At 35.9% G+C, this 12,703-nt stretch overlaps 1 protein-coding gene across 1 annotated transcript in view; it reads right to left on the bottom strand.

Moving 5' to 3' along the window:
• GALNTL6 (polypeptide N-acetylgalactosaminyltransferase like 6) overlaps positions 1–12,703 on the bottom strand; it is a 944,384-nt gene that overhangs the window by 536,837 nt on the left and 394,844 nt on the right. Inside the window, exon 5 of the mRNA XM_070415471.1 lies at positions 10,301–10,467. Coding sequence (XP_070271572.1) covers positions 10,301–10,467 — 167 coding nt within the window. The remainder of the gene's footprint in view (positions 1–10,300; positions 10,468–12,703) is intronic.

Raw genomic sequence — 12,703 nt, 5'->3', positions numbered from 1 at the left:
CAATTCTCAGGTATTTGGTTTGGATGAATGATGATGTTATCAAAAGTGGAAGTGAGCCCAGCCGGTGTGACTCAGTGGTTGAGTGTCGATCTATGATCTGAACCAGGAAGTCATGGTTCAATTCCCGGTCAGGGCACATGCCTGGGTTGCATGCTTGGTCCTCAGTTGGGGGGGGGGGGGGGGGGGGGGAGGGGCATGCAGGAAACAGCCTACCGATGATTCTCTCTCATCATTGATGTTTCTATCTCCTCCTCTCACTTCCTCCCTGAAATCAATAAAAGTGTATTTTTTTAAAAAGTGGCAGTGAAATTAGGAGGAAGAGCAGTTAAAATTGAAGAATTTCAGCCCATTAAGCTTGAAATATCTGTGGGGTCATTTAAGCCCAGAAGTCCCAGTAGTTTGTTGAACGTTTGGGTCAGAAGCAAGAGGAGAATTTAATTGTATAGAAAGTAGGAACTGATCGCTCAAAGATAGTGCACACAATAACATGAGCTGTGGGTGGTGAGTGCAGACCTGAGAAGCACCAATGTTCAAGGAGAATGAAGAAGTCGATGAAAAGCCAGAGAAAGAAGGATTATAAAATCATGCCCTGAAAAAGGAGTGATGCAAGCAATGTCAAATGAAACAGAGAGGTCTAACACTGAATTATTATCACACTAGAGGCCCAGTGCACGAAATTTGTGCAAGGGGCTCCGAGCTGCCACCTTGGCCCTCACAGCAGCCCCGGCTTTGTCCAGAATGTCTGCCAGAAGGTCATCCAGAAGGTCGTTTGGCCGTCCAGTCTAATTAGCATATTACACTTTTATTATTATAGATAATGTGGTTTACAGGTGCACGTATGGGCTGCTTGGTGCCATGCAATCTGGTGAATCTCAGATGCTTATAGGAGTGGCCAGGGATCCCAGGGCCCGTTGGTTACACGGGGTCGTGTGGGACATTACATCAAGGCCACTCCTGCTGGGATAGGAAGCCCCCCCAGTTCCAAGGGAATCTGAGCTTGTAAGTCTCTGTATGATAGTGTTTTATTAAAATTTAACAAACCTGTGCGGAATCATAGCATTTAATGCTTTTATTATTTAGAAAACATTGATGTAATTTACTTTAAAATTTTTCCAAAGATCAAAACAAGCGCATTAAACTTTGCAAGCTGAAATTTGCCTTTCTGTATATATAGACACTATTTATCTGAATCCAGTGTGGGAAAGTTATCTCTATCATTGTGTCATGAAAGTTACTTATGGTTAAAATAAATCTTGCAATTTCTCGGAGCATGTTGCAATGGTTTAGACTTCCAAGCAGTTTGTAAATATATATATTCCATATAGAATGCTTTATCAGGGTTTTAGGAGAAAAGGCGGGAAAAAAATAAAAAATAAAGGATGTGTATCTAATTAGTATCCAACCCAATGCTGGGTGCTCGGTCAGTCACTCAGCCCTTTATTCCTAGTCCAGCTTCTCTCTGTTCCAGAATTACTCTCATCTTCTGGGGACATTTTGCACCAGAGTGGCCCTGTCACTCTATAAAATGCTTTGGCTTCTGTGACATGAAGCAGCCTTGTGAGGCTGCCTAACTCTGGAATGATACATCTAGAATAAGGACAGAATCAGATGACCTGCACGGGGCTAGCCTAAAATCCATTCACTTATCTCAATAAATTCTACTCTACATCAGCCTGTAAAAAGCTACATAAAACACACTTAACTGTGTTTTAGAACCCATTTTATTGCTTTGTGAGCCTTTCGGGATGTTAGAAATACTGTTTTCTGTAGGAGGACTGGCCCCCCTGCAGTCCTGGCAGGTCCTTATAGATACTGGAATTTGTAGTTCAGGTCATTATAATTCTCACGCATCCTCCACTCCAAGACTTGTGTGTACAAAGTGAAATGATAGTTTCTATTACAACCCTGATCCCAAGGCAAAAAGTGGATAATAAGTTAGATTCCATTATTAGAGTGTCTACATATTTGTAGTATCGTTTTATTATATTCAAGATAGTTATCAGAATGGTTCCAGTTTCTCAGAATTAGACATACCTCAGGATAAAAACTGTACATTTTAGTTTAATCTAACATATATCTAAGCATGTAAAATTGTCCTAGTGTGTTACCTGAGTCTCCATTTACTCATCTATAAAAGGTTACAGATGTACCATGTCACCTACAAATTCCTTCATCTCAAAGATATCATCATTCTACTGGGGAATTGTTATTCAGTGGACGTAAACTTGTTCATTCTTAATAGAATAATTTCATTAAAATATGTCTCATTAACATGAAAACACTTGATGTTGAAAACAGCTTATCAAAAATCTTGACTGATGAGAGATTGTTAATTTTCTAAGTGTTATCATTCAGGATAAAGGAGGAAATATTTGTGTGTTTTTGCATTGTGTCAATGCAATCATTTTTTGAAAATCAAGATCAGATGGATATTTAGACATCAAAAAGAGCTGCTTGAAATACTGAACACTATATTATTAATGCCCACCAGCTGAGGTTTGCTGACAAAAGGAATAATCATAAAACATAACCTTTTATTTTATCGCTGAAAGCTATGCCTGCCTGAGATCTGAAGCCCAACTTCCATAACATGGTTTTATACAAGTGACACCCTACTAAAAACAGCTGTCTGCAAGGAAACTAAATGGAATTTAATCTGCCATAAAATAAATTGCACAATTTCTTTTTCTTGAGTAAGTCATGCCTTTGTGGTGTTGGTGAACTGTAACAGTTCTGCTTTGAAAAGAATCAGCCCCTTCTATGCCAAACCCATATTAAGTCAACCACCTGAAAGTTTCCTTCAGAAATAGCAATTGGAAAGCCCGGTCAGCTTGTCCACCACCTGATGAGAGGGCTTCCCTAATAAATCTTTTTAAAAATATATTTTTATTTATTCCGGAGAGGAAGGGAGGGAGAGATAGAAACATCAATAATGAGAGAGAATCATTGATCGGCTGCCTCCTGCATGCCCCCCACTGGGGATCGAGCCTGTAACCTGGGCATGTGCTCTTGATTAGAATCAAACCTGGGACTCTTCAGTCCGCAGGCCAACACTCTATCCACTGAGCCAAACCAGCTAGGGCCTGCTAAATCTTTAAAAGGACTAATTTAAAACATTAGCCTTAAATCATTGTTCTAACCAAACATAAATACGTTTAATGATGCTTGTTATGAAGGAAGGATATATGAAACTAGCATATATTGTCAGTCATTTAATGTAAAAAAATGACAGTCTCACATGCTTCAAACTAATACTGAAGCAGAGAAAAGAACTGCAAAAAGAGTAATATACTAGTCAGAAAAATGACAGTAAGATGAGATTCACCATCTCTTCAAAATAAAGTTATTGGAAAAAACTTTAATAATAACTCAAAGAGCAAATATAAATATTTATAACTCCCAAATAGACTACTTTATATGAGCATTTTAAAAAGACAACTCACAATAAAGGAATGGTATGTTTCAATGTGTTAACTTCATTCCCTTAAGTACACAAACATTTTTAAATGATAAAGCAAAAGAAATAACAACATTTTTCAAATGTGAACTTTGGTCTAAATTATATGTAGTATCTAACATACATTCAACCTAGATGATGGAACTTAGATTTTGCCTCTTCATTCTATTACATATTTTCCAAAATAATTACTTTTGAGTTCAAAATTAGCTTAGAAACCATTCATTCTGGTGACTTCATTCTCTCAAACTACAAACTCATATTCTACATTAGAACAGTTTAAAGTAGTATTTTTATATCTAACTTCATAAAATTGTCTATTTGCATTGAAGTTGCAACAAATGTATCTTTGTAAATTCAAGATAAATCTTACTGAATCTCAATTTCATCAAATGTAGATATACTATTGCTTTCTCTAGAAGACAGAAAACTATAATTCCCATAAAAATCATTAGCAATGTTCTGAACCTACCAGTGCCAGTGTTTTAAAGGCTAATTCATAAAACAATCTATTAAGAATACATATACCTTACTCTAGCCAGTTTGGCACATACCTCGGTTGCAGGCTCCTCCCTGGCCTGGGCCTCAGTCAGGGTGCTTGCAGAAGACAACCAATGGATGTGTTTCTCTCACCTGTTTCTCTCTGTCTTTCCCTCTCCCACTCTCTCTAAAAATCAATGGAAATATATCCTCATGTGAGGATTAAAAAAAAAAAGGAATACATATACCTTTAAAGTATCTCAAGATCATTTATTCTAATTTTTAAAATAGGTACTTATTCAAAATAGGTTTCTACTAGAATGAATAAAGCATTCCAGTATTAATGATGAGAATTGCAAGTGTGTGTGTAACCCGCAGTAACACTCTTGAAAATGAGAGATTATACACATTAGCTCTGTAGGGAGAAACAGATATAACAAAATGCTATTCCAAACATTCATGCAAAGGGAAAGCTCATCAAGGATACAAAACTCTCAAGATTATTCCCAGATAAATTCTTTTATGTAGACATCTACATTACATGAGATTACATTTTTAATTTAAAACCAGAGGGAGAAATCCGAAAGTGCTTTGTCTTCTGAGACAAATTCTACTCAGTACATATTCTGTCACTAATGGCTAATTACTCGCATTTTATAAATGCAAGCAGACTTTTTATTAGTTAATTTTGTAACTTCCCAAACTTACTCTGGGAGGTAGGTTCATTTCCCTGTGACCTTGCGAACACATACTCTTTTACATTCATATTTATGACCCTTGGAAATAGTGCCACTCTATGTCTTAGATTCCCTTTTAACCACAAATGCTCAACTAATTGGTAAAACATAGCCATGTTATTAAAACTATCCATTTGACCGCTGTGCAACATGATATACACATTTATCATCAGAAAAACAGAATGGCTTTCTTTCAATTCTTTAGCAAATGATGAATTGCTAAACAGAAAAGTACACAGTTGTAGTTTCTTAGTTTATGCTACCTATTGATATTTATGATTATCTTTTGATTTTAAATTTAAAAATTTTTACAATTTAAAATACATGAAATCTAAGCAATCCCAAGATTCATTTACAGTGACTCGCTCTCAATAAATCTGAGACATAGAAATTGCTTGTCTCATAGTCTAGTGGAGTATCTGATGGAATACCAGCACTAAAGCATTTTTGTTGACTGTCATCTCAGAATCTTTATATGCACTTTAGTGTTAGTATTTCATCATATAAAATAAAAATGCACTACCATTCTTCTTCTGTTTTACAACTTCTCACACTGATGATATCTTCCAACTCTGAAAAGCTGTAAAACTCGTGCTAACTGATTTGTCTGCTTATTGAAACTTTCCTTAATGTATACTCAGAGATCATTGGAATCAAATAGGACCTAAAATTCAAGGCTCAGTTCATTTGGAAATTGAAAAGATTTCTACTATTTAAAAAATGTATAAACACTCAACCATGTGAAGACTATGATTCTTATGGTAATATAGATCTTTAAAGAAACTGCTTTCACACACACACACAAACACACACACACACACACACACACACACAGTGCCCCCCCAAAATGTATAATACTTTAACAGCTTTAGCTCAGTTTTGAAAATGAAATGAATTTTAATAAACACTGGCATAAAAATTATTGAATTATTCCAAAGCAAAATATATCTATAAAATGTTAAAAGGCATTTGTATAACAAAGAAGGAAAAATGGCAAAGGAGGAAATAATGGCAGTAAAGTGAGACTGAACATAAAATGCTATCAAATGAGTTCATACGAAAGCAGAGCAAATGTCTACAAATTTGTGAAAATGCTGAATTCTATCAAAGAAATAATAAATGCAAAATAATACATGAAATTCTATCTCGTACTTTCCTTTACAGATCTATATGTACAATATGCACAGTTTTTTGAAGCTATGCTGTTTATGCACCCATATTACACACTGAATCATAAAACCCCAACTTGAAACACATGAAAGTTATTTTGAAACTCTGATTGGCATAAAAATTACATAGAGATCCTATTAAAATGCAGCTTCTGATCTATCTGGATGGGGCCTGAGATTCTGCATTTCTTCTAAGCTTCAATGTAAGGCTGCCGGCCTGGGGACCACACTTTGGGCACCAACTAGTCATGCCAGCTGCAGAAAAGTACACTGGATTTTTTTAGTGGCTGGCTTTGCTAGCCTGGAGGATAGTTTCAAGTCTATGATTTTCCCTCTGACTAGTACGCGGAGCCTCAACTCCCTACCTTTCCCGATGAGGACGTTTGAAACGAGCAGGGGCAATAGCGACTGACCAAGTGTGAATGTGTGTGAGTGCAGCAGCACTTCCATGCTTGCATTTGGGAAAGTGTGTCAGCAACTCTCCTGCACTATCCACAATTTGAACTTGCATTCATCTAAGCAAACTGCGTGGAGAGAATTGTCAGGTTCAAATATATCCTATCTCTGAGGTTAAGCCCCAGCTTATTTCACACACTTCAACATTTTCCATGTGGATGCTGTTAACGTTGCCTGGAATTTGGAGATAAGCCCAGGATTAGTCCTGCTTTAAAGTCATCACGAAGCCTTGTTATAGGCCCCAAGTTAAGTTGTTAAATGTATTTCTGAGAGCTTACTAAAAAAAAAAATATAATCGCATTCACTCACTTTGGTAAGCTTCGGATAGCAAAAACACAGTGCTATTGTTGAAAACTCACCTGCAGGCATGCACCTTCATGTTGTCATAGACAGTAGCCTTACGTCCTGAGGCTAAAACAATATTCGGTCTACCAACCTTGCTCGAGGAAGAATATCTAAACTGAGACTACTAGATGGGATACTCACTTTTTTTTAAAGCATTTTGATAACTGGGTCAAACCTATTCAAGTAGATTTTTAAAAATCACTGCAATGTTCATAATTATTCAGTAATTATAAATTATTGTAGTATTTTCCTTCTCTATTATTATGAAACCAACTACTCCAGAATTTTCCAATCACTATATTGCTAACATTTTTGGAACTAGCAATTTCCAGTGATATTAACCTTATGTTATTAATATGGATAATATGTTTACTTTCCTTTTATTCATTTTGTGTGTGTGTGTGTGTGTGTGTGTGTTTTGTTTTGTTTTTTGGTTTTTTTTATATATAGCTACTCTATTGACCTGGAGGACATAAACAATAAGGCAGCAATATCTGAATAAATCTTTTCAAAATTGTATTGCCTTTGGCCAAAGAATATTTCAGAATAACCAGGAGTGCTATAGTGCAAAGATATTGGATGCATACTGAACTTCTAATAATGCGGACTTGGAATTGGAATATATTTCTAAAAATAAATATAAAATGTAACATTTATATATTAGAAGATTATGATTTCTGAGTTGTCACAAAAAAGCATAAACATACTTTACAATATAAAGTAGAATAACTTTTAACTTCATGGCTATAGGTAATATTAAAATTAAAAGGAGCAGAAAAACATTCTGTCTTATAGGCCCTGTAAAACGAGATGCTGTAAGACAGTTTCCTCCTAAGAGTGGATATAAACTTGTAAGGAATTTTAATCAACATTCATGTAAGACCACTCATATAATTTTAGGTAGGTTCTATTTATTCTCCTTTTGATGAAAGTCTAGAATTTAATTTTTCTTTAAGATATGTAGTAAATTGCCAAGTTATTTATAAGTTTAGAGGTTTTTAAAATGTTAATGCAGTTTTGATTTTTCCAACATGATGCACATTACCAAAATTTGTCTTCACGTGCCCTCTGACTTCTGTTGCATCTGGAGATAATAGGTAGATAGGTGGATCAATGGATAGATAGATAAATTACTGTGGACTAGATCTGATAAATTGAGAGGATCTCCTCAGTATGGAGAATGTCCATTTTATAGTAGCAGGGAAGTATTTGGTGAGTAGGAATCAGTAATTGAGAGCAACTACTCTCCTCTGTAGTGCATAGTTCACTCAACCATCCAAGATAGCTGTCCATCAAAACCTTGCCATGAGGAGCTATTTACGTAACTGAAGTTACTTATCCCTATGTTGATAAAAGAAAAGTTTGAGACTTAGAGAAGTTAGTTAATTTACCCGGTGTCATAATAACTGGTGATGAGGTTCTAACCTGTGTTTATTAATGTTTTATATTTCAAATTATTCAGAAAGCAGGGTGATATCTTTTAGGTCTACCCAGATCCTAGTATTTTATCAGTTGAGATTTTGTAATCTGAGGTGTAAACTTGGATGAAGAGTCTCTCCTAATCCATGCAACTTTGGAATTACAATGTATTCTAAAAGATAACAGAAGTACTTCCATAAAATATTTCTTGCAAAGTTTACTTTTACACATATTGATACATTCACATAATGAAATGCAATATGCAAATAATTTAACCTTTTGAAAATTTAATGATCATAAAGCAATACTTTCAACTTGAGAGTTCATAGGAATAGAATATCTATGATTTACCAAAGCATTAATATTATTATTATTCTTTTAAATGTTCAATAAGGAAGTCAGAATCACCATAAGTATCCCAAATAATCCTTTTTCTGTTACTTTACTAACAGTAATTACATTGAAATCTTCTGGAACTCACTTCCCAGGTAACATTACCTGCAGGATAGTCCATCAGAATTACTACTGTACAGAAGATGACAGTTATTTGAAGTCAAGACAAAGGTAGATGCCACTATTTTCTATCTCTTTAAAGACTTTCAATAAAAAAATACCTCTGAGAGATATTCAGCAAAAAATGTACAAACCACAATTTCCTGTTACCAAGTGTTTCCTACTGTTACCTCCAGGTAAAAATTCTGCTGTAATAAATAGTTTACCAAGACAGAGTTAATTATGTAGAAAATTCTCGACAGATACACCATCTGATTTCTCTGAGTACCAGTCAACCCAAAAAGACCAGTTGTTTGGTGTGTGCAGCCTGAGATATCTATTCCCTTGCCCATTCCTTTATAGAAAAGCAAAGTTTTAGCTTTCACACATTAAATGCCTATTTTTAGTCTGAGACAAGAATGACTGTTTTGAAATAAATAGCCTCAATTAGAATAAAAAAGAAATCAATGTTACATAAATAAAATTTTAAATAATAAATTTCAAGTTCAGATACTGGGCTATGCTCTTAGGTAGTACTGAATGCACATCTTTCAAAGCAAGGCAAGGCAAAACCTGCTTTAACATCAGCGTAAATCACCAAGTTGGTAGTTTAGTATTTTAATGGAATGATGTTAGACAACCTTATTTTTGTCCTACCAATGTTAATATTAGGCAGATCCTGAGTCAGTATTTGAAGTGAGTCACTGAAGACTAGAACTCTCTTAAAGAAACCTGAAAACTAACATACTAAGCAGTTTTACTTTTACATAATTTTTGGATACTATAAAGAAAATGGTGTTTTTTGATCCAAATAAAATTTCAAAACTTCAATTAACCCATATGATTTCAAGATGTATTCTCTTGTGAGGCATAAGAATAATATGCAATCAAACTATTTTACTATCACTCTTTCTTACAGTTGTACAGCATTTTAAGCAGAGCTCTTTCATGCAATAAGGTAGAAAATTATACCCTCAAATAGATGAATATCATTAGAAAAGGTTTCCTCCTCTTCACTCACACCAGCAAGAAAGATAAAGATAAAATTTGTTTTCTCTGCAGTATCAACTACTTCCTCATTTAGACCAAATATAATTGTTAAAGCCTAATCTCAGGAAAGTTTCTATATTTTATCCCCCTGTCTTATAAAACCAATTGTTTATCAGAATGCTAAATTATTAAAACTTACATCAAATTTGCTAATACACTGTTAAGCCAGATTTGTTTTATTATTTTTCAGATATGACAAAATAGCTAGAATTGCCAAACAAAATATTTGTGTCTCACTAGAATTTTTAGTATTTATGAAGTAACATAAGCATAACCCGGAGAATGTATCATACTTATAAATAATAGAGTAGATAATCTTCAGAAACAGAAACAGATTTTATAGTTTTACTGAAATATTTCACTATTCATAAGTACTCACCATGACATATTTTTCAGTGTTTGTCCTGAAGCTGAAAGTAAAATTTGAGACATTTGCTAACACCTGTCTAATTTACAACAGGAATGTCATGCGGATTTTTTTATACTTCCCCAAATGACAACAATAATTTCTCATTCTGTTTATTTTGCATTTGGCCAACATTTTATGAAATCACAACATAGACAAAACTTTGTAATCACTTTTCAGAGAGAATCAAAAAGAAACATTACAATAAGCTTCTGTCTATTTTAAGTCTATCATGTTTGTCTAGGAGATGAATAACATAATCAGATAAAATATTGAAACTGTCTCTTACCTCTATCACTGAAGTCATCTACTAGAATGATTTCTGCTATCAGACTCTCCGGGGTTCGGTTAATTATACTGTGTATGGTACGCAGGAGTGAAGTCCAACCTTCATTATGAAATGGGATAATGATGCTGGTGTTTGGCAGTATTTCCAGGTACAGCTTGTGCTTACAACTGGAGATAATAAAGGGACAAAAAAGCTAGGTCAAATGCAAAACTATAATATATTACATATTGCTATTTACATATTACGTTATCAGAAGGATTTGAAAACTAGGCCTTGTCTAATACTTACTTTTCCAGCCAGTAATCTTAACAGTTACTCTGCTTATTCACGGAATCCATTATTAATTTCTTTTCTCACTCATTCTTTTTTTAAAAAAGAATTTTATTGATTTTTAGAGAGAGGAAGGGAGAGGAATGGAGAAAAAAACTGATGTGTGAGAGTGAAACATCAAGTGGTTGCCTCCTGCCCAACCCCCACCGGGGGTCAAGCCCACAACTTGGGCATGTGCCCTGACCAGTAATCGAACTGGCAACCCCTCAGTACATAGGATTATGCCCAACCAACTGAGCCACAGAAGCCAGGGATAGCAATCATTCATAATAAAATAATTATGTATCCTTTTTTGTATCCTCAAATACCAGGCAAGAATTACATTACATTAAAATGTGTTCTTGTGAACTTAAAAAAATATTAATAAGGGTAAATTTTGGGTTGTTTTTTTTTAGTAGTGATAACTAATACTTATTGACTGCTTACTAAGTAATAGCATATTTTATTGTGGTTAAATACACGTAACATAAAATTATGTTAGTGACATTTAGTAAATTCACAATTTTATGCAACAATCATTACTAATTCCAGAACATTTTCATCACTCCAAAGGGAAACCCCGTATCCACTGCTCTCTCCATTCTCCCCTCCCACCAGTTCCTGGCAACTACTAACCTGCTTTCTGTCTCTATGGATTTACCCATTCTGTATATTTCATATAAACTGATTCATATAATATGTAGTCTTTTGGATCTAGCTTCTTTTCCTTAGCATATATTTTTAAGTTTTTAACCAGGTTGAAGGGTAAATTTTATGCATTAAAATTGTGGTTAATCTTTACATGGATTTCCCACAAAATTTTGGAAATTCACCTTCTTTAATAATTATGCTGAATCAGTTTTGGTTGTGGTATGTTTCAGCAGCTAGGTAGTATATAAGGCTGTATAGGGGAAAACACAGTATTAAAATGAAATCAATGAATACTTAATATCCAATTATTATACACTCATACAACCACATAATAAGATTACATTTAGATCAAAACAAAGAGAGGTGACTGATCCAAGAGAGCGGCAGCGTAGGTGCACATTACACTCACCTCCTCCCAGGACCAAACTGGAATTACAACTAAACTATAGAACCACCAACCTGAATAACCAACCAAAGACTACCTGAAACCGAAATCATATAACCAAGAATTTACAGAAGGCGGCACATGGAGACTGAAAGGAAGGGCAGAGATAGGAATAGGGCTGACCCCCTCCCACAGGCAGCAGCTGAGAATCCAGAGGGATGTCTCAGCTACATAAGTTGCCCTGAGGAGCAAGTCTCAACCCCATGCTGGGCTCCCTAGCCCAGAGCACCAGAACCAGAAAGAGGTACCCACATAATGACTGGCTGTGAAATCAGAGGGGTGTCTGTATGCCAGGGAGAGATTAGAGTCTGCAAGAAACTGGGGCACCCTCCTAAAGGGCCAATACCCTAAATCTCATTGGCAGGCAGTCACCCTGGGTGCTGGTGGAGGGAGAGTGGAGCAGGCTAGAGTCATGTGAGGAGAGACTGAGGTGTGTGTCTCCAGGGAGAGAGCTGAATGGCAGCCACCAGGGCACCTGAGCTGAGTGCCTCTCTCACACTGCAGACACCACCTTTCTTGGGTGGAGCACTCCCCTCCATGCACCACCAACTTGGGGAAAAGCAATAGCGCCAGCCTGCGGAGCTCAAGTCCTGCAAAGGAGTCAGTGGCCTGGGCCCAGGTTGTAGAGTTCCGGCGGATTCCAAAGGTGTCAGTGACTGAGGTGTGTGCCTCGGGGGTGAGGGTTTCTTGCCTTAAGGATTCACAGACCCATGGACAGATACATAAAATTATCAGAATCAAATCAGACAAGTGACATAACAGATGGCCCAGAGGCAGTGAGAGCTGGAAGGAAGTATGACTAACTTTGTCTCAAAGAATCAGGGGCGTCTTTATAGATGAGTCTGTATGTCGAGAACAGATCATGCAGGATCCTGAAAATGATTCTAAGGAATTTGGACATTAGCCTGTAGTCAGTGTGAAGTTTCTCACAAATTGTCGATGAGAAAGACAGAACTGTGTTTACACATTCCCCCTGGCAGCAGGCAGACAATACATTG

Source organism: Myotis yumanensis, unplaced genomic scaffold (assembly GCF_028538775.1).
Source record: "Myotis yumanensis isolate MYYU_CA2020_CCGP unplaced genomic scaffold, mMyoYum1.0.hap1 SCAF_5, whole genome shotgun sequence".
Classification (NCBI taxonomy): Eukaryota; Metazoa; Chordata; class Mammalia; order Chiroptera; family Vespertilionidae; genus Myotis; species Myotis yumanensis.
The sequence above is the reverse complement of the archived record's forward strand: the minus strand, read 5'-3'. Positions and strand labels throughout refer to the sequence as shown.